The following is a 27,520-nucleotide window of genomic DNA, read 5'->3' on the forward strand; positions in this document are numbered from 1 at the left end:
TTAACCTCGTTCTCACATTCCAAGACTGTTCGTGATCTTACCGTTCTGGTTGTTATAGCCCTTATGGCCTGTTTAGTGTCCGTAAAGATGTTCAAGTCTCATAACCGCAGTGGATGCTTCCAATTCAGTTTCCTGTTCAAGATCACTCCTAAGTATTTGACCCTGTCAGATATCGAAATCGTTCTATTGAGGAAATGTGTTGCGTCAAATTGGCCCACCTTCGTCTTTCTGATGAACAGGTCGAGTTCAGTCTTCTCTGGGTTAACATTGAGACCCCTAGGTCTAGCCGAGTCGTGTACCATCTGGAGCCTTTCGGCCCTTCTGTATAGCTGGACCGGATCCTTACCTCTTAGAAGTATTATAACATCATCTGCGTAGCAGACGGATTTCCTCCTCAGTCATCATTCGCAATAGGTCATTTATGGTGGTCGCCCATTAGAGTGGGGATAAAATGCACCCCTTCGGTGTGCCTTGTGTCACCTTCTCCCTTATATTTATGTCATGGGACACACAATTCATCCACCTGTTCCTTGGAATATGGACGTCAATGCATACCGCCAGTGTGTACGTTTTGGTATCGAAGGATTCTTCTATTCTAGGCACAACCCCATACAGGACAGTCTCCACTGAGCTTTCCTTGACATAGGCATGCTTTTTGTATTTGAGCATTTCACTGAATATCCTACTCTTTATCATGGTAACCACAATACCTTTCATGATTTTGAGTAGAAAGGAGGTGAGGCTTATAGGTCTGTTGGCTATTGGTGCCGCATAACTTTCCTTGCCGGGCTTGGGTATAAATACCACCCACCCTTGCCTTCTGCCAGGCTTTCGGAGTATATGCAAGTCCCGGTGAGGCGCCAGATAGTCGGCCTCCTTCTGTAGTAACGCCGGAAATATTCCATCAGGTCCGGGTGACTTATATGGTTTGAAGCTTCTCAAGGATTCCTTCACCATAAATTCTGCAATGGTAAGCCTTAAACATCAACATCATTAATCCAAGATTGCGGTATCTCTGTGAGTCCTTCCGTATCCTTTGAAAAATGGGTTTTCATCAAAAGCCTCGACATGCCCTCCATTGACTCGGCTTTCACTCGCATGTCGTCTACTAACATCTTAGTTTGAACATGGGTTTTTGAGAGAAACTTTTCATCTTGGTGGCGTCATTAACGCTATCGACCTGTTCGTAGAAAAGCTTCCAGGAGGCACGTTTTGCCGCTCTGGTCATTTAATGGTATTCCTTGAGCCGTGTGTAATATACATCCCAATAAACTTCCACTTTTTTACGACATGCTCTGTTAAAAAGTCTGCGAATCTCTTTTCCAATATTGCGAATATACCCGGTCATTCAGTGTTTTTCTTGGGCTGATTTCCTTTTCCGAAAAGGGGAACTATGGTTGAAAGACTCCACCAGTGCAGTCGTAATCCTGTTGACATTGTCGTCAATGTCTTCTATGCATGGACAATCTATATTATCTTGCCCAAGACCACTTCTGTGTATTCTTCTGAAATTTTTTCCAGTTGCTTTTCAACTTATTCCGGAAATTTATCGGATTCGGCGTTGGCCGTGCGATTCTAAACCTAATTTTCCAGTTGCTTTTCAACTTATTCCGAAAACTTATCGGATTCGGCGTTGGTCGTGCGATTCTAAACCTGATGTAACGATCGTCAGAGAAAGAGTGTTTCTTGGATATCTTCCAATCCTGAACCTACTCGTTAGATTTTCCGAATATACCATCGCATCTCAAAACCTCCTCCCTAATTCTATTAACAATGGTAGTGATGTTGCCAATATTAAGTGGTATTAGGTAGTTAATATTCAAGAACTTTGCAAGGCTTGGCCCCGCTTATTAGACTTGGTACTAACCCCACGAAATGTGGTGATGCCTAGAAAATTCAAATCCTTTATGATTGACATCGGTTTAACATTATTGAAAGTATCTTCAATGTTACGCAATGCTACTATTGTATATTCCTTGAATGCGAGAGAACCCTATGTAGGCGACTAGGTCGTAAAGGGCTGTTTCAGTCGACTGGCCGACAGACAATCTCCAAAGATCTTTGCCCTAAGATACAACCACTCTGAAGTCTTTAGCATGAAATGAAAATTACCTGTGTGTCCCTCCATCCCACAGGTATACAAGCAGAGCATATCTCCCCAAACCAAGGAACCAGTCTATCAGACACAGCTTGTAATTCAACCGGTGATACATCATCAGGGCCTGGCGACTTAAAGGATTCGAATCTTTTTATCTCCCAAAGGAATTTTCGACTCAGACACAATTTTACCGTCATCTGTGCCTGGCCAATAAAAGGAGTTAAAACTTTTAAATCTCGTTCTCGGATATTGATGATCTAGATGGCGAAGAACATCTAGAGCGCGGTTTTTATCCGCTTTCTCTGAAATTATGTACGAGATGTTTTGTTTCAACATGCTAAGTGTGGTAAAAATCGCTTCATAACCTGATGTAGTTCCCACATTAACCGATATCGGAGCTTGGCTTCTTGAGCCTCTAGAGGACTCAATTCTTCTTCGAATTGACTGAAACTTTGAATGAAATGTTTTGTTTTGACTTTCAACAACTATGCCAAGTAAGATATAGCTCCTATATAAATCCCTCATCTTGACATCTTGATCCCCTAGAGGGCGCAATTCTTATCCGATTTGGCTAAAACTTTGCATGATTTGTTTTGACTTACAGCAACTGTTTCAAGTATTATATAGCACCCATATAAAACTAATCTCCTGATTTTACTTCTTGAGCCCCAATTGGGCACAATCTTATCCTATTTGGCTGAAATGACCTCTACTATGGTCTCACCATCCAACATCTGTCCATTACCTGATAAAGCTCAAATAGCGTAGCAATTCTTATCCATTAAGCTTTGTTTGCCTTTAAAGAGATATTGGGTAAAGATTGAACCTAGCCGAACTTAGCACGCTTTTATTTGTTTTGCACATTTTAGCCAACATTAAACTTATTATAAAACTGGATTTAATTGCTTCCAGGTTGGTCAACTACAATTTTTGGTATTTAGCTACAGTTGACGGTGGTGTTGAGCAAACGAAGTCCCAAGTTTAAACATTTTTTTTTTTATATTTTCTAATCTATAACACAGCAACTAATATTATTGTTCTCTTGTCTTTTCTTTTAGTTTTTCACCTCAACTCCTTGCTGAGAAAACATTAGAAATATCTCGTCCTCAATATTTGAAGAAGATAACATTGAAACAGATAACAACTAGCAAAAATGTGGTTTTACGGGTTTATACCCCAAAACAAAGTTTGCTTTAAAATTTACAAAGCGTTGCCAAAGTGCTGCAATAAGTACAAAAGCTAAAGCATACAAAAGCCATCAACTCTAAGCATTGTCGTCCCCAAAAAAGGGGGAAGTAATTCGAAAAACTCTAGTAAAAAAAATATCAAGAATTGCAAACAATTTGAATAAAAAAATAAAACAAAATAACAAAAACGATTGAAAAAGAAAAATCTAAAAAAAAAAAAAAAACATTGTAGAAAAAGCATCACATGTAAGCGCTCACAGGAAAATCGCCACAAACCCGCCCTCTTCAACACATACACACAACAAACAAGTATCTCTACATTACTCAACGTCAGAAGCATTTTTATGATCACTATTTTGGCTAATAAATGCTAGGCCCTACAGCTTGACTTCAACGCTATCCTTGAAAATGCCTCGAACCTTACCCCATTCAACGGCGGCCATGGTGCGCCAACAATTCAGTGTGGCCACTTTGTGTTTTGTGACTTTAACTCTCAGTTCGGTGCCGGTGCGTGAGATAGGTGCCCAAAGACCTTTGGTGAATCACACCACCTACAATACCATACCAACGGGCCAGCACAACTACAAGCTAAGAAATGGACGTACCCACGACTTTCTACCGCCCACCACGGTGGCCTCGATTCCACGCGGCGCCATTGGAGGTCTGCTGGGTGGTGGCGTTCCCAATTATGATGATCTGGAGAGCACGCTTTTGCCCCCCTTAAATGGGGCGCGTAGAGAGAGTCGGCGGCGTCTTACATTTCAGACATTGGCAAATATGCATCGCGGTAGTAGCACTGGTCGCGGCATGGAATCATTGCGCAAGGAATTAATGAAACCCTCGGTGGGTGGACCAGGTGGTGGCATAAGTGGCAATAGTCCAGGTTATCCTTCGTATGTAGCCACATCGTCTATAGGAAAAATCGATGGTTTGGGTAGAGTGGGTCCAGCACAACGTTATGGTGATGCTTTGCATCAGGCGGGGCTTTTATATTCGACCAGTATGCCACCAAAAGGTAGGTTGTCCAGGCATAATTTTCTCATTGCATAAAAATTTAATGAATTTCTTTACTTTTTAGGATCTGTGGATGGTAAATTTGTACGTTTTCCACCCAAAAGTAATTCCATCAATGAGCTGCGTAAAATGAATGCTGATCAGCCTATGCTTGGAGTGGATGATGATATCATAATGGAGGAACATCCGGATCCCTTGCAAGCCATCAAGGATCAATTGCTGATATCACAGCCTCAACCGGTAAGTTGGCGATTTAGGAAAAAATTAAGAAAAACACATAAAAAAATAAGTAATAAAAAAAATTAAAAAATATAAACAAGTAAAAAGGCATTCGGCCGGGCCGAACTTTGGATGCCCACCACCTCGGGTATATATGTAAACCCCATTTCGTCACAAATCCGGGAAAACTGGATAACAGAAGCAACCAAATTCGGCACGGACATTGAGTGGTCTAATATATATGTCTTTTTGGCAGATATATCCTATTATAAACTGATCTGAACCATATTAAGGTCGGATATCGTGAGCCTCAGAAAAATTCACTGTTTCAAATTTCAGCGAAATCGGGTAAAAATAAAGCTTTATGGGCTTCAGATCCTTCATCGGCATTTATATGGCAGCTATATCTAAATACAGTCCGATCAGAACCAATATTAGGTCGGATGTTGGGAGGTCTTAGCATACTGTTTCCAATTTTAGCGAAATCGGTTAAAAAATAAAGCTTTATGGGCTTCAGACCCTTCATCGGCAGATCGGTCTACATAACAGTTATATCTAAATATAGTCCGTTCTGTACCTTATTTGGGTCGGATGTTAGGAGGCTTAAAATAACCCACTGTTTGAAATTTCAGCGAAATCGGATAAAAAAATAGAACTTTTATGGCCTTCAGGCCCTTTATCGGGAGATCGGTCTATATGGTATCTATATCTAAATATAGTCCGATCTGAACCATATTTGGGTCAGTTTTTGGGAAGCCTTGAACTTATCACTGTTTCAAATTTCAGCGGATGAAAAATAGAGTTTTTATGGGCATTAGACCCTCTATCGGAAAATCTATATAGCAGCTATATCCAAATTTGGTCCGATTTGCCCCGTTCAAAAACTTAACCAGCGTGCATCAAAGAGACGTATCTGTGCCCAATTTTAGCTCAATACCTCAATTTTTGAAGCTCTATAGTGATTATAACAGGCGGACGGACAGACACACGGACATCGATAAATCGTCTTAGAATTTTACGACGATCAGAAATTGATATTTCGATGTGTTGCAAACGGAATGACTAAATGAAAATACCCCCTTTCCTACGGTGGTGTGTATAAAAAAGTAAAAAAAATCGATAAAACATATGTCAATGATAAATCAGTCCGATCTCCACATAATTTAGTCGTAAACCAGTAAGGAAAGGCAAAGGTCGGGCGGTGCTGACTTTGTAATACCCTACACCTACCCTATGGGTACAAAGTGGGAGCTATATCTAATTCTGAACCAATTTTGATGGAACTCGGATCGGATGTTTTCCGATGGGTTATTAAACAATCCGTAATCGTTTAACAAATGATCATTTAATTGCAATATTTCTCAAAATCGGACTAACATACACATGGGAGCTATATCTTAATCTGAACCGATTTCGACTTAACTTCTTAGATTTTGTGGTAGTTGACGAGGAAAGCGTTGTCAAAGTTTTGGGAAGATTTGTCAACAAATACGCTTGCAGTGGCTCTTAGAATGAAAATCGGGCGATATACATATATGGCAGCTATATCTAAATCTGAACCGATTTCTACGAAATACACCAGTAACAGTTAGAGTCCTAATAAAATCCTTCCTGCCAAATTTCGATAGAATCTGTTAACAAATGAGTACTTTGTTGCAATTTTTCTCAAAATCAGACGATCATATACATGGGAGCTATATCTAAATCTGAACCGATTTCGACTTAACTTTACAGATATTGTGGAAGTCGACGATAAAGGCGTTGTACAAAGTTTTGGGAAGATTTGTCAATAAATGCGCTTGCAGTGGCGCTAGGAGTGAAAATCGGGCGATATGTATATATGGCCGCTATATCTAAATCGGAACCGATTTATATGAAATTCTACAGTAATAGTAAAAGTTATAAGAAATTTCTTCCTTCCAAATTTGGAAAGAATCGATTAACAAATGAGCACTTTATTGCAATATTTCTTAAAATCGGACGAACATATATATGGGAGCTACATATAAATCTTAACCGATTTCGAGCAAACTTCTCAAATATTGTGACAGTCATCGGACGTTGTGCCAAATTTTGGGAAGATTGGTCAATAAATGCGCTTGCAGTGGCTCCAGGAGTGAAAATCGGGCGATGTATATACATGGCAGCTATACCTAAATCTGAATCGATTAATATGAAATTCACCAGTAACAGTTAAGAGTCTTAAGAAAATCCTTCCTACCAAATTTCAAGCGAATCTGTTACAAAGGGACTATTTTATTGCATTATTACTGCAAATCGGGCGAACATATATATGGAAGCTATATTAAAATCTGAAACGATTTTTTTACATTTCTACAGGTTTTGTCTCTAGGCCGAAAAAGATACCTGTTCCAAATTTGAAGACGCTCGGATGAAATTTACGACCTGTACGTATAATTAATATGGGCAGACAGACGGACATAGCTAAATCAAATCAAAAAGTGATTCTGAGTCAATCGGTATACCTATCAATAGGTCCATCTCTCTTTCTTTTGGGCGTTACAAACAATTGCACTAAGTTATAATACCCTGTAGTGGTAAAGGGTACATAAACATATATACAAGGAAATGTTTTTCTTAGCACCCCGTTTTGATGTGACTGTACAGGGAGTTGTATTAACTGAACTTAAAGCCCTTCCAGCCAGGGCCCACTATTCCTTTATGGCACTTTTTAAATTTCAAACTATTCAAGCCTTTAATTAAAATACCAATTATTAAATCCCAAGAAAATACATCAAATGTTGTAACTGGTCACAACTATGCACTTAAGATAAAAAATTCTAAGAAAATGCTATGAGATGCAACTGAAAATTCTAAAAATAGTTGCTGTCAATGAATGAAATCCATTTTCTTGTTTTCTACATATCCTTCCTTATGTTCTGTAGGCCATAGGAGTAAAACAACCATTAAGCGTTCCCCCTTTCATTTCGGATCATGTTTTTATTATGTTCTACAAAGAAGTTTTGCTAAAAATACTTCAAGAAGCGTGTTGTGACATTGAATAAAAATAGACCATTGAGAGAAAAATCAGGCAATGCAAAACAATGATGAAGTTAATACTTGCCTATGCTTTAGGCTTTGAAGTGCAAAGAGGGATATGTGTTTTGGAATATGAGTTTGTTGTCAGATGAAAGACTTAAAAACACATTTTACTTTCTTAATTTCGTTGAAATTGGGTACAAAATTAGCCTTTTGTGGGCTTAAGACAATAAAACGAGAGATCGGTGCTGTATCCAAATATGTCTCTATCTAGACCATACTCGGCTCGGTGAACGAAGTGCCAAAAACAACTGTAACCAAATTTCACATGAACATTCCATTTAGGAACATGGGATAATTCTCTCATATCTCATGAGTGCAGACCGATTATAGTTTTAAGCCCAATGGTAAAGGGCCTACTTTTTTTATGCCAAGTCCGATCTGCATGCCGCATAGCGTCGTCATTTGGTAGAGAAGTTTTAACATGGCAGGTAGCATTACAAATGTAGCCAGCATTTGTGAAATTGAGTAAAAATTGAGCCTTTTGTGGGCTTAAGATATTGAAGAGGGAAATCGGTGCTAAATCCAAATATGACTCGATCTGGCTCATACTCGGATCGGTAAACGAAGATCCTAATACAACTCTAACCAAATTTCCCATGCACATTCCATTTAGGAACATGGGATAATTCTCTCAAATCTCATGAGTGTAGACCAATTAAAGATTTAAACTCAGTGGTAAGGGCCTACTTTTTTTAGCCAAGTCTATATTGCATGCCGCATAGCGACACCACTTGGCAGAGAACTTTTAGCAACGCAGGATACATCACAAATGCAGCCAGCATTTGTATGGGGATGACCACCACTGAAATTTTTCTGATGTTCACACTGGGATTTGAACCCAGACGCTCGGCTTTATAGGCGGACACAACGCATTGTGCCAAATTTCAGAAGAATCGTTTGATATATGCGTCTTTTATTGGATCAATGCCTCATATCGAGAGATCGGTCAATATGATTGCTATATACATATATTGTCTGATCTGAATCTGTATTGGCATGGAAACTAAATCAGGAAAAAATGCGCCTTACGTAGACTTCAAATCGGTCTTTATGAGGCTATATGAGGGATTGGTCTTTATGAGGCTATATCTAAAAATGTGACTCGATCTGAACCTTACTCGGACTTGTTGTTGGAGGGCCTAACACAAGTCACTGTATCGAACTTCAGTAGAATCGGTTGAAAATCCGCCAGATTTGGATATCGGTAGTTGTTGCAGTTATATGTGGTCCGATCTGAACCATCAAGCTCACGAAGCCTAACATTATTTACAGTGTTCATCGAATTCGGGCACTAAATGCGATTTTTATGAGTTCAAGATCTTAAATCGGCAGATAGGTTCACGTGGGGGCTATATTCAAACACGGTCTGATTGAGAGTATGCTTCGCACTGATGTTGAGGGTTAGAATTCAACTTGCTGCACCAAATGTAAGCGCAATCGGGTATAATATGAGCCTTAAATCGTGCAATTTGTCTATATGCGCGAGAAAAAAATAATGCATTACCCATGAACGAACTTTTCGGAAAGTAAACTGCTTTTATGAAAAATATTGGGACTATGGTTACGATAACACTGCAAAAATTTTTGAGGAATATATAGGACAAATACTTACTTATGCTTCAGTAGTTTGGTGGACAGCGATGGAGAAATATGTTACCTTAGGATAATACAACTGGTTCAGAGAACATGTTGTCGTAGCATAGGCGGAGCGATGTGGACCACTCCCACTAGGGCACTGGAGACTATTCTAGAGATCCGACCAATAGACATACAGTGTGAGGCAGCCATTGCGGATATGAGATTCAGCCATTGCGGATATTAGACTTAAGGCGATGGGAGTATGGATAGGTGATAGGGGGTAGTTTATACCATCGCGGTATAATCGAGGCGATGTTAGGAAACCTGGATGGAATAGAAGAGGTCTCCGATCGGTTGCCGGAGACGACACTTGAGGTCGAGTGCGAAGCACTGCTGCCAGTGGCACAGTCTTCCATTGACGCAACCCTAGTATTGCCATCTGGAAAATCATGTTACACGCACGCATCAAAGCTAGAGGACAGAGTGGGTCTGGGGGTCTACATTGAGAACCCAGGTACTAAGATCTGTTTTAGACTGCCTGACCATAATACGATGCTGCATGCAGAGAACCGGGCGATCACGGAATGCGTGAGGTGGTGTGGTGCTAACGCGAGGACGCCATCTTTACGGACGGTAAGGTCACGAACAGTTTTGGAGTGTAATTAGGACATTAACGCCTTCTCTGAGGATGGCACAATCCACATCGTTCGAGTGACGGGCCATAGCGGAGTAAGGGTGAATGAAAAATCAGACGATTTGGCAGTGAAGGCCAGAGGACAACCGTCAATAATCTTGGTTAAGCCGAAGACTTTCGGATTGACGCAGTCCGAGTTAAGGGCGTGGGCTACAAACGTGGAATAACGAAACGGTCGGTAGGACGCCGAAAATCCTATGGAAAGATCCCTATCGTGAGAAAACGAGGCTATTGCTGTAGGGCATGTGGGGAAGATTATGAGACGTTGGATTATTTCCTATGTCATTGATTGCCTTTCGCGGCACCAACAGATTGCGGTTCTTAGGTGGGGACACAATACCAGACATGAGCCAACTAAGGGGCGTGGTATGGTAAACAATTGAGGATTTTGTAAGTAGCACGAAATTCCTAACAAAGATTTTCTATTTCGGGATTATTATGCCTATCAGGATTCTTTGAAGACAGCTTCTAGGGTTTATATGGTAGCTATATGAGGTTATAGACCGATTCGGACAATATTTGTCACGAGATTGAAAGTCGTAAAAGGACGTTACGTGCAAAATGCAGGCTAATCGAATTAAAATTGTGGCTTCTAGGGGCTCAAGATGCCAAATCGGGAGATCGTTTCATATGGGAACTATATCAGGTTATAGACGGATTTTTATATGGGAGGTATCACAGGTTTTAGATGGATTTGAACCATATTTGATACGTTTGTTGGAAGTCATTACAAAACAAGTCGAAGGGCTACTTTGTATTGGAGCTGTATCCAAATTTGAAACGACATAAGCCATTCCCCTACAATCTGCATCAAAAAAACCTACACAAATGATTGTTTTGTTGTTTCCATCAATAATTGTAGCTCTGAAAAGTTTGGGCAAGTAAATTGACTTCAGGAACGTTTCTCTGTTTTCTGTTCTTTGATGCATTATTGAGAGATTTAACTGTCGACCACAGTTTTCGTGATGCTCCAACCATATAGTCCGCTTGTGAACATCGATCAACTTGCCAATCTCTCTACTAAGTTCACGTATTCTCGTGCTGGCACTTTTTGATTCAGCGAAACTTATGACGCATATCTGCTGTTTGACATGGCTGGGAAAATCGGGTAACCGGTGCCATGACGATTTTGCGGAAAATTTTCATTGCTCTGTCAACATAAAACGGGGTCGGTTCCCCTCGAAATAGTTCCTGAAACCTCACCAGTACGTTTAGCGCTCAGAGACTAATAAGTCTTTCGGTAGACTAGATTCGGTAGCTTGATATCGACGACTAATAACTGGTAGCATTAGCAACTTCGGCAACTCTTTATTATCTAAACCTCCTGTCTGTCCCACTGATTCTGTTTAACTCGACTCACTCAAGCATTTTTTCCTCCAATTACAATAATACCTAATGTCTCTGATTTTTTACCATTTTTCCAGATGACACATCCCGAAGCTTATCAAAATTCCGATATTGAGGATCTGCTCGGGGTTCGTTGCACATTCGAAACAAAATGTGCCTGGAAATGGACCGAAAATCTATCGGATGGATTTCACATCATGAGCGGCTTAGAGGTATCAAAGAAAAACATGACTGGCCTCTATCCAGGACCCACAGCCGATAGTGCTGATGATGCCAATGGTCATTTCCTATATGCCCGCCTATCACCGACAACATTGCAAATTAACTTAACATCGCCTCAATTCAGTACCACCATGGAGAAATGCGTTCTGGAGGTGGTTATGCATCAGAGTGGCATGGGTCATGGCTTGTCACGTGTGGTGGTAGAACCACAACATTCACAGGAGAACTCTTGGGTGCCGGCGGAAATTGTTGGTGATAACTATCGCGCATGGTCGAAGAAATTATTTCGCTTGGGACGCATAACACGCGATTTTCGCTTGGTATTTGAAATTGTGCCAAAACTACTGGAAGGACAGAAAGCTCATGTGGCCATAGATAATCTGCGTATGGTCAATTGTTTCCCCGAAGGCACCAAGTCCGAAAAATGTAGCACATCACAAGTGAAATGCATGAATAATAAGATGCCCGTATGTATTCCATTGCCCAGAATTTGCGATATCACCAGGGATTGTGATAATTCCGAGGATGAATTGCTTAATTGTGGTAAGTACAAGAAAAAGAAGATTAATTGGAATAGATTTTTTTCTGACTGTTTTCCTTTTATTAGAAAAAATTCCCTTTGGTGCCCGCTGCGATTTTGAAAATGATTGGTGTGGTTGGCGCGATTCTGGTCGCACCATACTCTCCTGGTCCCGCCATACTGGCTCCTCACCTACCTATGACACTGGTCCCGATGGTGATCACACTTTTAGTCATCCCTCCAATGCCAGCAGTGGCTACTACATGCTGGTCAATATGAATCAGCACAGCAACAACTCCGAAAAGGGTCAACAAATTGGTTTTGCCAGCAATGCCATAATGATAAGTCGCACCTTTAATCCACCACCCTCAGTGCATGGCGATCCGCATTCACCCTATCGCAATTCATGTGTGGTGAGATTCTATATACACCAGTATGGCAAGAATCCGGGTAGCATTAATCTATCAGTGGTGGAGATGCAAGAGAAAGAGAATATAACCACCACACTGTGGTGGAGTACCAAAAATCAAGGAGAAGACTGGATGAGAGCGGAATATATTTTGCCAAACATAACATCAAGGTATGTAGTTGAGGCATTCTGGAGAAATTAAAAGAAATTTAATGGGAATTTTTGGTTTTCTTTTCTTTATCTTTAAGATATTATCTACAATTTGAGGCCCGCATGGGTATGCGCATCTATTCTGATGTTGCTGTTGACGATTTCTCTTTGTCGCCGGAATGCTTTGGCATAAACATACCACCGGAACACTTGAATGGCTATAACTATTGGAATGTTCGTCACACGAAAAGTCCCACGCACAAAGATTTCGAAAATCATAATTGTAAGTATGGTTTAAAATATAAGCGGAGGATTTTTGCATCATCTTTATAGGTGCATATGCTAAGAAAGTATCTGCCGATTATAAAGAAACAAGTTCAACATATTTGGTTGCCGTTTTGGATTGTAGTGGTACCTAGTCAGAGGCATGAAATTAGAGAAGAACCCAGATGATGGTCTTAGAACATAGATAATTAGATAAAAAGGAAGCAAGAGAGTTAATGCCCCTTCAATATCGTGCATCATCGTAGAAGATTTGGCTCGCACCATACGAGTATCTATCACCCTCATTCACTCCTGCACGGGATAGCTGTGAGCACCACACAGGCTGGAAAATTGAGGTACGATGTGTGTGGTGTTCATTGCTATCACGAGAAGCTTAACTGCGAGCTACCGGGTGCGTCCACAGGTTGCGGATAGTAGAATGCTTCATATGGAGTAGCTGCAACGGCAGTCGCGGACGCTCAGCTGTATCGAGCGCCAAAGGCCAACCTGTTCCAAATGGCCAACCTGTTCCCGTGGTGATCGGTCCTTTGGATCGGAACGAGCTTGTTCATCTACAAGAGCATGACGAGGATCGTCACATCCACATGCAAATATGGTTACAACAACAACAACAACCATGATTCACATTATGAACTATTTGACAGCAATTATGGGAGATACCCATGAGTGCTGCCATAGAACCTATCGTACAGGGCTAAGTGATGACTATCAACTCAAATTTTTATGTGCAGTTATGGGTGAGGTTTCATCGTTTGTGCCTTTTGGGCAGCCTCCGCTATGCAGGAGGAGGAGTTTTGGGAGTAAAAGTGTTACTCTCTAGAATTTTGAATGCTATAAATCTAGTGGCACAGATATCTGCCTATAATATCTACAAGTTCAACATTATATTAAACTAGCCGAACCGGGCCCGCTCCGCTGCGCCTTCTTTAGCTCTCTCATATCATTTTAGGGTGGAGAAACTTCGCCCTAATGTAGATATAGAATTCGTGCCACTGTAGCCTATGTCCGTGACCTGCCATTACTTTGCCCTAATTTTTTATGCCATATTTGAAATGCCGAATATTTATCATTTTGGTCCCATATTGATAGCAACGTCGAATATATATGTTTTGAGGAGTTTTGGGGTTGGGCTACGTTTCCTTCCACAAAAACCTACACAATCTGTGAAAATTTTAAGAAAATTGGTTCAGCCGTTTTTGATTCTACGGAATAAACAAACAAACAAACCGGGTCTCATGTAGTGAGGATGGGTCATATGCCCATTTGGGGCGTTTTTGGAGGGTATGGTGACCCTCTACACGTCGTTCTGATTTTGTATGCCAGATTCGTAATATTGTTTCGAATACCTTTCATTTGAGCCCCATATTGATATGGACGTTCAATTTGTTAGCTTTTAGAAGTTTTGGGGCCTGGGTCAACTTCCTAGGTACTTGGACCCAATTTTTAATACCTATTCGTCTTCTAATCTTCAATACCTCTCATTTGATATCCACATTGTTCTTATCGGTTCAATTTTGATTCTGGGTGGTGTTTTTGGGGTAACGAGGGAAGGTCCACCTCTTTCCGATATCAACAAATTGTACAGCCTATTGCTTCTTCCTTACCATATGCCGAGACCAAATGCATCGGAGTAAAACTAAAATCCCTTTCATACTCCAGCAATCTTTAAACCATCTGTGAATATCAGGTTTCATAGTTCGCAAAAACTATTTTCGATGTTCAATCTTACTTGTTGACAAGTCGTTGCATGGAAATCCCATAACGAATTGTTCTCGAAGCCAGATAGTCTCACATACTTTATCAGCCTTCCCTGAGTGGAATCGTTCCGAATCCTATGTAACCTATGTAGCGTTAATTACTCTGCTGTACAGCAGAGTTGAGAAATGTTAGAGGGAAACACTTGCGGTTTAGAACGGCGACTATCTAAGTTGTTAAAAACTCCTTGCAACTTCAGTAAGGCCTCTAAAAAATTATGGACCCTATATCCGCACTGATAAATTCCTGCTTAATATACAGGATAGAAAAATTTCGTCAGATCTATCTCCCTTTGAGGCAGGCATTCTTATGGTATCCCAAAAATGTGAATCGGTTATCCATAATTGGGGTCTTAGGGGAACTCCCCTCCCGAAAAACCTCTCCTTATGGTATTCGGCACGTATTAGAGGTTATAGAAACAGTCATTATGCATAGCATTTGTCAAAGGATTGGTATTCGAACCATACTTGGCACGTAATTTCACCCAAATCGGATAAGAATTACGCCCTCTAGAAGCTCAAGAAGTTGATTCGGGAGATCGGTTTATATGGGAGCCATATCATTTGTCTATATCACAGTGAGTTGTTTTAGACCCTTCGACATCCGCGTTCAATATGACTGCCAGTGGTCTATATTTGGATATAGCTGCCGTTTTGCGGCTATTTTTCAATACACAGGTAAAGCTTGAACTATATTTGGATATAGTTATCTTATAGTCCGTTCTTCCGGGTCTAAAGCCTATAACAGGCAAATTTATTGCCCAATTTCGCTGAAATTTGGAACAGTGAGTTTCACTAGGCCCGTTGATGTCCGAATTGAATAAAGTCTGGATTGGATCATATTTAGATATAGCTGCCATATCAACAGATCTGCCGATAAAAACTCTTTAACCCATAAGAGACATAGTTATTTTCCGATTTCCATATTTCCCATTACTATTTAATCAAAAATAATTTTCTTTTTTCTTTACAGATCTGGAACTTGGGACTTGCGAAAATCGAGGGATGCATGGGCCTACACAATCGCAATGTGAGTCATTCTACACCAATCACAATCGAACGAATGTGCTGGAAGAGGTGCGAGTCACTGATGAAATTCCCTATAAAGGGATGCAGAAATGGAAGGTGCCTCACGAAGGCTTCTATACGTGAGTTTGATCTCTCACTCCCTGAGACTTTGAAGTAAAATTTGATTACTTTTCTTCAGATTCATTGTCAAAGGAGCTGGAGGTGGTCTGGGTTCTACTGGTGTGGGTTCTTCGCGCGGTGCAGTGGCTGTGGCCGTTTTGGAGCTGCATAAGAATGAGGAACTTTATCTTCTGGTCGGCCAGCAGGGAGAGAATGCTTGTTCCAAATCTCCAGGCGTCAAGGAAGATGTCTGCAGTCCCAGTGCCACAGTCATTCTGAATGGCAATAATGGAGCTGGTGGTGGTGGTGGGGGTTCTTATGTATTCTTGGTAGGTTTACAAAACTATGGGGTAAGGATGGGCAAATACACACACACACACACCACTGCTTTAGAGCATTGATGGGCACACGAATACATTATTACCAATACCATGGCCCTTTTGTTTAGTGTGTCCACCACTGCCTTAGAGCATTGATGGGCTTGAAAATACTATGCACATGGGTTAGTGTGCCCATCAACGCTCTAAGGCAGTGGTGGGAACAGTAATCCATGTGCACACTATGTCCAAGACCATGGGCTTTTGGTTTACATGTCCATGGGCTTGAAAATACTGTGCACATGGGTTAGTGCGTGCACCACTGCTTTAGATCATTGATGGGCACACTTAAACTCTAATTCCAAATCTATAGGTTTTTAGTTTATAAGCCCAAGGGCTTGGAAATACTGTGTACATGAGTTAGTGTGCCCTTCACTGCTTTAGAGCATTGATGGGCACACTAAAATATTATTTGGAAAACCCATGGGCTTTTGGTTTATAAGCCCAAGGACTTGGAAATACTTTGCACATGGGTTAGTGTGCCCACCACTGCCTTAGATCGTTGATGGGCACACTAACACATTTTTACCAAAATCATGGTCTTTTGGTTTAGTGTGCCCACCACTGCCTTAGAACGTTAATGGGCACACTAACTCATTATTACCAAAACCATGGGCTTTTGGTTTAAAGTCCAAAGGCTTGGAAATAATGTGTATATAAGTTAATGTGTCCATCACTGTTTTAGAGAATTGTTGGGCACACTAACATATTGTTTCCAAAACCATGGGCTTTTGGCCAAACACAAAAATGTGCAGCAATGTGTGTATTCTTGCCCATCGCTGCTTTAAAGCCTATTGCTTGGCTTAATTCTGCAATGAATTTTGAATTTTGAACTTGAAATTTTAGCTCAACTCGGCTCGCAATGAGGCTGTACCCTTAGTGGTGGCTGGTGGCGGCGGTGGTTTAGGCGTGGGTCGCTATCTCGATGAGGCTTTCCAACATGGTCAAAAGGAGAATTCAGGTCGCCGTGGCCTAACTGGTCAAATTCATGGTGAACAAATATCAAAGAAAACTGCCGGACCTGGTGGTGGCTGGAGAGCTAATGCCGATCAGGCTTTGGATGCCAGATACGGTGCGGCCTTGCTTTTGGGTGGACGCGGTGGATTCTCTTGCTATGTCGATATGGAGACCAATGGCTCGGTGACCAAACGTTATGGTCAGGGAGGTTTTGGTGGTGGAGGTGGCGGCTGCACCACAGGAGGTGGTGGTGGTGGTTTCGCCGGTGGTGATGTCTATCTCAATGAGTCCAATGGCGAAGGTGGTTCCTCATACATCAGTGCTTCCCGCACGCTCAAGGAAATGAGTGCCATATATGAGGGCTCAAATTTGGGAGCCGGTTCCATAATTATAATACCTGCCATAGAGGGTTGTGGATGTGATTATCGTTGTTTGGCTTTGGATGAATATCGTTCATCGGTGAAATGTATATGTCCAGAGGGCTGGAGAATACGCAAGGATAATACTTCGGCTTGTGACAGTAAGATGAGAATGAGAAACAACAAAAAAAGAAAAAAACTTTCATTGCCTTCGATTTTTTGTTTTTTACAGTGCCCGTTGCTGATGCCATACCCTTAAATTATTTGATATCCTTCTTTACGGTGCTTATGCTGCTTCTGATAGCCTCTTTGGCGGTATTGGTTGTAATGCTGTGTAAGTTTCCCAGATATGGCAATCTTAAAAAGGTTTCTATATCTTATGAGTTGTTCGTTCATTTGCAGACAATCGCTATCAACGCAAAAAATTGGCCAAGGAACGCCATAAAATGCTTAGGGAACAGGATATGCAGCTGACCCGTTTGCGCCATAACATTGATGAGGGCAATCTGAATAATTTCAATCCAAATTATGGCTGCGATGATCTAATCAATGGCCAAATCAATGTGAACAGCTTGCCACAAGTGGCCAGAGAAAGTTTGCGATTGGTTAAGTAAGTCATTCCATGACTTTATCATTTTGGTAGTATCTTATAAAATTTTCTTTTCGCCTATTTAGAGCCCTGGGTCAAGGCGCTTTTGGTGAGGTATACCAGGGATTATACCGACATCGTGATGGCGATGCTGTTGAAATGCCAGTGGCCGTTAAAACCCTGCCCGAAATGTCCACCCGCCAAGCTGAAGAGGATTTCCTTATGGAGGCCGCCATAATGGCCAAATTCAATCACCCCAATATGGTGCATCTTATAGGTGTCTGCTTCGATCGCCATCCCCGTTTTATTGTCTTGGAGTTGTTGGCTGGTGGAGACCTTAAGAACTTCTTGCGCGAAGGTCGCCACAAGCCTGAGCGTCCTTCCCCTCTGACCATGAAAGATTTGGTATTTTGCTCTTTGGATGTGGCCAAGGGTTGTCGTTATATGGAAAGTCAACGTTTCATACATCGCGACATAGCAGCCCGAAATTGTCTGCTCAGCAGCAAGGGCCCCGGTCGAGTGGTAAAGATAGCCGATTTTGGTATGGCACGCGATATCTATCGCAGTGATTATTATCGCAAGGGTGGCAAGGCTATGTTGCCCATCAAATGGATGCCACCCGAAGCATTTTTGGATGGTATATTCACCTCGAAGACAGATGTTTGGTCTTTTGGAGTTTTATTGTGGGAGGTAATAATGGCTAGTTTGCAAAATATTGGCTATGATGGTAATTTTTGTGTTTTTTTGTTTTTAGGTTTTCAGTTTGGGCTTAATGCCCTATACAGGTTTGCCCAATCCCGAGGTCATGCAATTGGTTACCAATGGCGGTCGTTTGGGCACACCACCTGGCTGTCCGCCAATTATTTATAAAATAATGGCAGATTGCTGGAATCCTACACCAGAAGATCGTCCAACATTCTCTAGTCTTTTGGAGCGTCTCAAAGCTGTGACTGAGGTAAGTGTTTAGCAATATGCTGATGCCATACCCTTAAATTGGAGCAAAGTTTGTCAGTGCTGAAACTTTGATACTCACCGCCATGAAATCCGAAAAAAAATTGCAGAGAAAAAAAAACTTTTTTTTTATGAGGATGATTTTGGAGAAGGCAATGTGGCAAATAATTTGGCTTTTGAGGTTCTAAGAAGTTAAATAATCGAGCGGTTTTGATGGGGGCTTAACTAACGTACAAGTCTATCTAAATCGGACAAAAATTTAAGCTACAAGGGTCTGGAGAATTCGAAAAAAGTCCTATTGTATGTATTGGAGGTCATTGAATGCTGCATGCCATAGTAGATGTCATTGTGAAAAATTTCAACCAAATCAGATAAGAACTGCGCCCTTTAGGGTCTCATGCAGTAAAATCGGAAGATTGATTTGTTTTGGGGGGCTATATCAGATTAAAGACCGATTCAAACCATATTAATCACGTATGTAGGGTCGTAGTAGAAGCCATTTTGCAAAATTTCAACCAAATCGGATAATAATTGTGCCCTAGAGACCTCTAGAGATATGACCCATTTACAATCCCAACCTGTATTCTACAGACGAAAGAACAGACGTATGGACAGACGGACGGACAGATGAACGGACATGGGAAAATTTACTATGAATGTCAAGACGATCATGGTGCTTTCCAGGACCATAAGCCCACAATAGCTCAAGCGTGTTGAAGATGTCATTAGGTCCCTCGACGAATCAAACCCATTTTGTCCGCGTATCTGAGAAGACTTCCCAGAGATACATCTGCAAGTTTGCCGAGATTGGAGAAAAACCACCTCCCTAGGATGAAAAGCCTATGCCCCTGTAGGTCCGGATATGAGCAGAGCATAAAGACATCGCGTAGTGGGATAGAATCGAAAAAAAGTAGTCAAAAATATAGCGTTTGAGATCGGGTAAAGAAATTTCTTTGAAATTTGGAACGGTGAGAGCTGGGGTGTTAGGGTTATTGTGTGGAAAATTTCAAGGCCCGAGGTTGTCCAGACGTATTTTGGCATGACCCTAAAGTTAAGTTAAGTTACCCATTCTCTTTTATAACAACTCCACTACCACATCCATAGCATGATGCAAATAGGAGCTGGTCGTGATCATATTTTAGAACTTTTATACAGTTTTAGCGAACAACAAAATCCGGGCATTAAATCCGCTTTTAATGGGATGAAGACCCTAAATTGGAGGATCGCTCTATACGGCAGCTATGTCTAAATAAAGTCTGACCCGGACCATATGCTGGTCCGATGTCGGCAGGCTTAGAAGAACTCACCGTTTCCAATTTCATGGAAATCGGATAATAAATGCGCCTGTTACTGGTTTAAGACTCTCAATCGGCAGATCGGTCTATATCTAAATATTGTCCGATCTGGACCATTTTTAGACGTGACGACGGAAGGCTTGAAACAACTAACTGTATCAAATTTCTGCGAAATGGGATAATCATTGCCGCTTTTATGGCCTCAAAACCGTAAATCAGCAGATCGGTCTATATGACAGCTATATCTAAATATGGTCCCATCTTAACCAGCAATGAAAACATTTTAGCGGCTTTTCAGTTGCAGAATACCAATCCTTAGTCCTGATTTTCTTATGAGAAAAATAAGATTGCCGCTTTTATGGGCTCAAGACCGTAAATCAGCAGATCGGTATATATAACAGCTATATCTTAATATGGTGCCATCTTAATCAGCAATGAAAACATTTTAGCGGCTTTTCAGTTGCAGAATACCAATCCTTAGTCGTGATTTTCTTAGGAGTCGTGATATTTCGCGATTCGTAATTTTCTTGTGAGACGTGATAAAGGTTGAAAGTCGTGATTCACTCTCACGCACGAGGAATTTTAATTCATTCAGGCTCACGCACTATCACGTGATTAGATGTGGATCTCACTCAAGGATCAAGTGACTCATGCGTGACACGACTACTCACGACTCACATACACACCTCTAGACAGAACGGATGACAGACGGACAGAGCTTGATCGAAACATAAAGTGATTGTGAGGTAGAAGGAACCACGTGGAGCAGAGATGAGTTCTCATGGGCTATAAATTCGCCCAGTCAACCACTTCAAGTTTCAACAGTAATCTAGAATAATGAGAGTGCTGAATGTCTGTAGGCACTACAGGCACGGAAAGCTCAGTTCTCACATAATCCTTTGTTTTCTCCTAGACATACAGATTAAGTAGGAGGTAGCCATTGCGACTATTAGATTTGAAACGATGGGAGAGCGGATAGCAGGAGCATATCACACCATTGCTGCATATGGGAAACCTAATTGGTTCGGATGAGGTTTAGGATCGTATACCTGAAACGAAACGTAAGATCGGATGAGAGACAAGGTTGCCTGTGGCACAGTGTTGGTTTGACGAAACTCTAGTTTCGCCATGTAGTGGCAATATCATAAGTTTCGTGTAGAACACGTCAAGTACCTTTCGTTGGAATCTAATACTATCCCGATCGGTATATGTACGTTTGGGGTGATTTTTGGGGTAGGGGCGGTTCCCATGGGACTTGACTCAAAATTTGTATATAGCTTTTGTTTTATATTTTCAATTATCTTTTATTTCATATCCATATTACCCCTATCGGTAAACCTGTAATATTTGGGCGTTTTTTGAGGTTGGGGCGGCTCCCCTTGCGGTCAAACTGTTATATCTAATTCGTACTCTACTCTTAAATACCATTTCTTCGACATTGTCCCAATCGGTAAACATGTCCCTTTAGGTGGGTTTTAGGGTAGGGCGTCCCCACGGTTATTTAACACCAAAGTTTTATACCAATTTTGTGTTTTTGGGTTACCATAGAGTGGGATACAAAATTTCACCTATCTCCAAGATCTGGCGTTTTTGCAAATTGTGGTTAAGGAGAGAATCCGCTCCCCTCGCCTGGGTTCGAAACCTGGCTACATTTATGCGCTACTGCACCATTAGATATGGCAGCCATGTAAAAATGTTCCCCAAAGATGTATCGCATTGCGGTAAAAAATAAGGACTTTATGCGCTACTGCACCATAAAATAAGGCCCCAAACTTGTAACCATGAGAAATACCAACGATAATTGGGGCTTTATATCGTTTTAATTTGAAAATGAAACAAGGCCCAAACCTGATTTTTGGGACCTAATTTCATTTGACAAATATTTAACAAAGAGAGCAGCACATTTCGAAAGATTTACCGGACATACTTTGGGGCATTATTTCATTTCAAAATTAGGACTTTATTTCTAGAGAAATAATGCCCCCAATGCTGGAACCTTTACCAGATATATTTTGGGACATTATTTCGTTTCAAAATTGGTACTTCATTTTATGCGAAATAATGCCCCAAATGTTGGGCCTTATTTCATAATAAAGAGAGTAACACATGTCGAAAGATTTACCGGACATATTTTGGGGTATTTTTTAATTTCTAAATTGGAACTTTATTTCATGAGGAATAATGCCCCAGTTGTTGGGGCCTTATTTCATTTTAGTTTGGGGAATTTTTTCAATCCCTTGCGGCCTTAATTTATTTTAGTTTTGGGGTCTCATTTCATTATGAAATAAAGCCCCATTTATGGGTTTCATTCTTAGTTTGGGGTTTTTATTCCATTGGAGCCTTATTACATACAGCCCAATCCTTCCATCCTTTGTTGGGGGTATATGAGAATCCGCTTGGCCGTACCTAAAGTACTCTTACATGTTAAGCTTAAAGATTTACTTATAATATATATTTCCTTTTCTTTCCACAGGATCCAGCTGTAATGAATGCTCCTTTGCCCCATATTTTACGCCCGCCATCCAATGAACGAGATCAAACTATTATGCGACCGCAGGGTTGCGATGATGTTTGCCTACAGGTGCCAACAACATCCGATTATCTCATACCCTTGCCCGGCATAACACACCTCCATCAACAACAGCAACAACAACAACAGCAGCAGCAGCAGCAGCAACAACATCATCAGCAACAACTACAGCAAACACATGACACAATCGATCCCAGCTGCACCATAGCTGTATCAACCGGAACCAATATCTGTACACCGCCTGGTGTAACCTCGCCTTCGGCACCCCATCAACTGGGCGCCAAGGATGAGGAACATAACAATGCAACCAATGAAGGTTGCTGGGAAACATCATTCATTCTGCCCAACTCGAAGAGTGATCAGCCACTGCTCAATAATAACAACTCGAATGGCTCTCAAAAGAGCATCAATACCGCCTCCATAGGGGCCCAAGGCCCAGGCAACACCAGCGGCTACAGCAGCAGCAGTCAAAGATCGCCGGTCTCGAATGGCCTAAGGACAATACAATCTTCAACAGCGCCGGCCCACGAGGATGAGGAGACCAAACTGATAAGTTTGGACACACCACAGCCAACACCAACCACTATACAACCGCCATTATCATTTGCATCGCAGCTGGATGGTATAACATTAGATCCGGCCGCTTTAACAAAGAGTCTGAACAATACCGCAACAGTTCCAAATGCCGCAACAGCAACAAATACTAATCTTAATAATAAACACTCCTCGTATGCCAACATTCAAATGATGTCCTCGTCCGTCAACAATTTGAAGGGTGGCAACACTTGCAACGACACCAACGCCCCCACGGAGAAACTCAATGGTACGCTACTGCACAATGGCAGCAATGGTCTGACCAAAATGAATGGCAATTTAGCGACGAATGGTGGCACAAATGCGCCACCCTTTACCATACAGGGCTATGCGGAACGTTACAAGGATAAGCACTCGGAAATCAGCTGTTAAAGACAGTGTGAGAGAGAGAGACAAAGAGAGAGAGGCAGACACCCACAAAGTAGGGGAAAAGCCCGATTTGAAACACACACAACGAGAGAGAACGAGATTGATTGTGAGCCAGAAATCAGCAAAGAGTGAGTTATACAAATTTGTAAAAATAAGATAAGGCTAGCACCGAACCGAGTGTTTATTAGCAAAAGTAAGTGAGAGAGATGAAGGGAGGAAAGAGAGAGAGAGAAAGAGATTTCTCTCATTGCTGTCAGCTCCATTTAACAGATAATTAAAACAAAAACGAGGACAAGTAACAGAGAGCGAGAGATATTAAAGCTTTAAAAGCATAACTCTCATTTATCATGTATTATTGTATTGTATTCTTTTTTTTTTTTAATGGAAACATACAAACAACAAAAATATTTTTAAAAATTATTTATTTATTTATTAACACATTGGAGAAAAGAAAACACACGCTCACACATATACGTAGAGACATTTTCTTTAAGTTTCTCAATTTCTTTTTTGTTTTTGTTTTTATTTTCGGTTGGGTTAGGCATACAGGGTGTGTTGGTTGTATTGTTACTAATAATTTACATAATAGAAGAAAAAAAAAACAACAAGCAAAGAAAAACATGAAAATATTTATAATTTATAAAAAAAAGTAAGAAAAAAAGAAAACCATAAACCATAAAAATTACTTATAAATGAAATAATATATATATACATAAATATACATAAACTGCATAATTATACGAAAAGAAAATTTAAGAAAAACATCGCAACAAAAAAACAAAACAAACAAACAAACACAATAAAACAACATTGAAATTCTACGAATATATATTAAATGTAGTAAATGTGTGTGTATTAGTGTAAAAAGTGATTAATTATTGATAATTCGAAGAAACAGAAATAATAATAATTAAAATATCTTAAAACTAAGATCATATATACATATATGCATAGCAAAGAAAACAGGGTGAGATATCAAAATATTCAACATCGCTGAAATGTTTAGTGTAATTAAAAAATGGTAGAGTCTAATTGGCAATTTCATGGTTTAAAATTTCTTAGGGAAAATTTTACCAAAATTTGACTAACACTTCAGAGTTGGAATTTTTAACCATGCCATGTTTATTATCTTTCTTGGAAAATGGGAATTCAACAAAAGTCCTATCACCCGGAGGATGCCTCTGGTCCGAGAAAATCAAAGTGATCAACTAGGTCAGTAGAACAAAACCCCAACAGCGTTTAATATTTCCGGGTCACCATTTTTCTATGGCCTTTTTTATACAGTGGGTGTCTCTGAGAACTAAATCTTCGACTCAAGATAGAGCTTTAAAATTTGACTAAGACATTTATAATAGCTGTAGGATCCATGGTATTCAATATGACCAACATGTCCATATCGGTTCGATGTAGCCTGTATAAGGGATAACGCCTGTTTTAGTTATTGTGAAAACTTTAACTACATATTTCTACAGACTGTAACGTGGTTTTGCCGAAGGCTGAGGTAAGCTTAGTCTCGTCTCCAGGGTCAACATAAGGACCCACAAACTTGAAGTGATAACACAAGTTAATTTGAATCGTGGGTTGACAATAAGGTGACTTTATTGGTTTAATTCTATGTAACAATCAGCTTGTGTTGTTATATAAATGTATGACAATGTGGCGAAAGTGAGTAGGTTATTGTCTTCTGTTCTGGGTTATGAGCGTTCGGCAGTAAAAACGTCTCTTAGAGGCACTCGTATGGTCAAAGCCCCCTTATTGTTGGTTTTGGTTGATGCCGATTTATAGTTGACCGAGAACTCAGGGTGGGCGTTGATGTATGCTTGGTTGGCACAATCTTGACGGTGAGGCCTTCGCAAGTCCAAGGCCCCTTGTTGGTGATGTTGGTCGGTGTAGTTGCCGATTTATGCTCGTTCGTCCGTGAAAACGTCTCTCAGAGGCACTCGTACGGTCAAAGCCCCCTTATTGTTGGTTTTGGTCAATGCCGATTCATAGTTGATCGAGAACTTAGGGTGGGCGTTGATACATGCTTGGTTGGCACAGTCTTGACGGTGAGGCCTTTGCAAGTTCAAGGCCCGTTGTTGGTGACGTCGGTCGGTGTAGTTGCCGACGGCAGTCGATTTATGCTCTGGGTTATGAGCGGTCGGCCGTGAAAATGTCCCTTAGAGACACTCGTGCGTTCAAGGACCACTTATTGTTGTTTTTGAGCGATGCCGATTTATAGTTGATCGAGAACTTAGGATTAACGTCGATGCGTGCTTGGTTGGTGCAATCTTGACAGTGAGGCCTTCGCAAGTTCAAGGCCCCTTGTTGGTGATGTTGGTCGGTGCAGATGCGGAAATCGATTTATAGTTGATCAGGAACTTTCGGTGGGCCTTGGTTGTTAGTGAGGGCATCGGGTGGTTTTTGTGATAGATAGTGAGCGTCTTGTTGGCAAACGCCCGTTGTGAGTAAATTGAGCGCTGGCCTGGCAAACCTCAGGATCGTCGTATTCGGCTGGAGGACTGGAGTCGGGGAATTAGTCGGCGGATACAGTAAAGACGTCTTATGGTTCGGTAATAGGCAAAGACAGGTGCGCTCTTTACAAATAAAGATATAATTTTACATCTGGGAGTTCATGTATCGCTACAAAATCTACGGAACAAAATAACTTCTAGTAGGGCAGCGTATACGGCAACAAGCTATCTACGGCCGGCTAAGCTATCTGAGGATGTGAGCCAAGCGCAAATACAGGGTGGCTGATGAAAGCCGCTACCAAAAAAAAATGTAATAACTTTTTTTCTATTTAATAATAATAATTTAATAATTAATTTAATTAATTAATTAATTAATTTAATTAATAATAATTTAATAATTAATTTAATAATTTAATTTAACATGAATAAAAGAAAAATGTATTCCATACACCGAAAAAAAAATGTAGCAATATTCATCATTGTAGCAATATTCATCAGCCACCCTGTACAACTGATTGCGGATGCAAGCTAAGTGCGGATGCGAGCTAATCGCGAAGGCAAACTGGGTGTGCACGAAATCTAAATGCGGTACGAAGTTAAAGCGGATGCAAACTAGGTGCGTATGCGAGCTTAGCCCAGAGGCAACTGGGTGCGGATGCAAGCTAAGTGCGGATGTGAGCTAAGCGCCGTGGTAAATTGAGTGCAGATGCAAGGTAAGCGCGGATGCAAGCTAAGAGCAGATGCGAGCTAAGCGCGGATGTAACTGGGTGCTTATGCAAGCTAAGAGAGGATGAAAGCTAAGTGCGGATGCCAGCTTAGAGCGGATACAAGCTAATCGCGGATGCTAGCTTAGTGCGGATGCGATCTTAGCACGGATGGAAACTAGGTCCAGATGCAACTAAGTACGGATTCAAGCTAAGTGCGTATGCGAGCCAAGCGCGAATACAACTGGGTGTGGATGCAAGCTAATTGCGGATGCGACCCAATCACGGAGGCAAGCTGGGTGCTGATGAAATCTAAATGCGGATTCAAGCTAAGTGCGGATGCTAGCTAAGCGCGGAGGCAAATGAGGTGCGGATGCAAGCTAACTACAGATGCGAGCTAAGCGCGGATGCAACTGAGTGCGTATGACAGCTAAGTGCGGATGCAAGCCTAGAGCGGATGCAAGCTAATCGCGAAGGCAAGCTGGGTGCTTATGAAATCTAAATGCGGATGCAAGCTAAGTGCGGATGCTAGCTAAGCGCGGAGGCAAATTAGGTGCGGATGCAAGCTGATTACGGATGCGAGCGTATGCAACTGAGTGCGGATGAAAGGTAAGTGCGGATGCAAGCTTAGAGCGGATGCAAGCTAAGCGCGGATGCAAGCTAACAGCGGATGC

At 41.2% G+C, this 27,520-nt stretch overlaps 1 protein-coding gene across 6 annotated transcripts in view; it reads left to right on the forward strand.

Moving 5' to 3' along the window:
* The window catches only part of LOC106090611 (tyrosine-protein kinase receptor), a 69,640-nt gene extending 43,228 nt beyond the window's left edge, over positions 1-26,412 (forward strand). For all 6 annotated transcript variants that reach the window (XM_013256862.2, XM_013256863.2, XM_059369289.1 and 3 more), the window contains 13 exons: positions 3,157-4,300; positions 4,364-4,539; positions 11,278-11,965; positions 12,030-12,522; positions 12,600-12,784; positions 15,514-15,688; positions 15,748-15,997; positions 16,892-17,522; positions 17,594-17,695; positions 17,764-17,971; positions 18,037-18,640; positions 18,705-18,905; positions 22,670-26,412. In XM_013256862.2, coding sequence (XP_013112316.2) covers positions 3,694-4,300; positions 4,364-4,539; positions 11,278-11,965; positions 12,030-12,522; positions 12,600-12,784; positions 15,514-15,688; positions 15,748-15,997; positions 16,892-17,522; positions 17,594-17,695; positions 17,764-17,971; positions 18,037-18,640; positions 18,705-18,905; positions 22,670-23,692 — 5,343 coding nt within the window. In that variant the 5' untranslated portion in view covers positions 3,157-3,693 and the 3' untranslated portion in view covers positions 23,693-26,412. The remainder of the gene's footprint in view (positions 1-3,156; positions 4,301-4,363; positions 4,540-11,277; positions 11,966-12,029; positions 12,523-12,599; positions 12,785-15,513; positions 15,689-15,747; positions 15,998-16,891; positions 17,523-17,593; positions 17,696-17,763; positions 17,972-18,036; positions 18,641-18,704; positions 18,906-22,669) is intronic.
* Positions 26,413-27,520: the final 1,108 nt, after the last annotated feature.

The sequence above is a fragment of the Stomoxys calcitrans genome, chromosome 5 (genome assembly GCF_963082655.1).
Source record: "Stomoxys calcitrans chromosome 5, idStoCalc2.1, whole genome shotgun sequence".
Lineage (NCBI taxonomy): Eukaryota > Metazoa > Arthropoda > Insecta > Diptera > Muscidae > Stomoxys > Stomoxys calcitrans.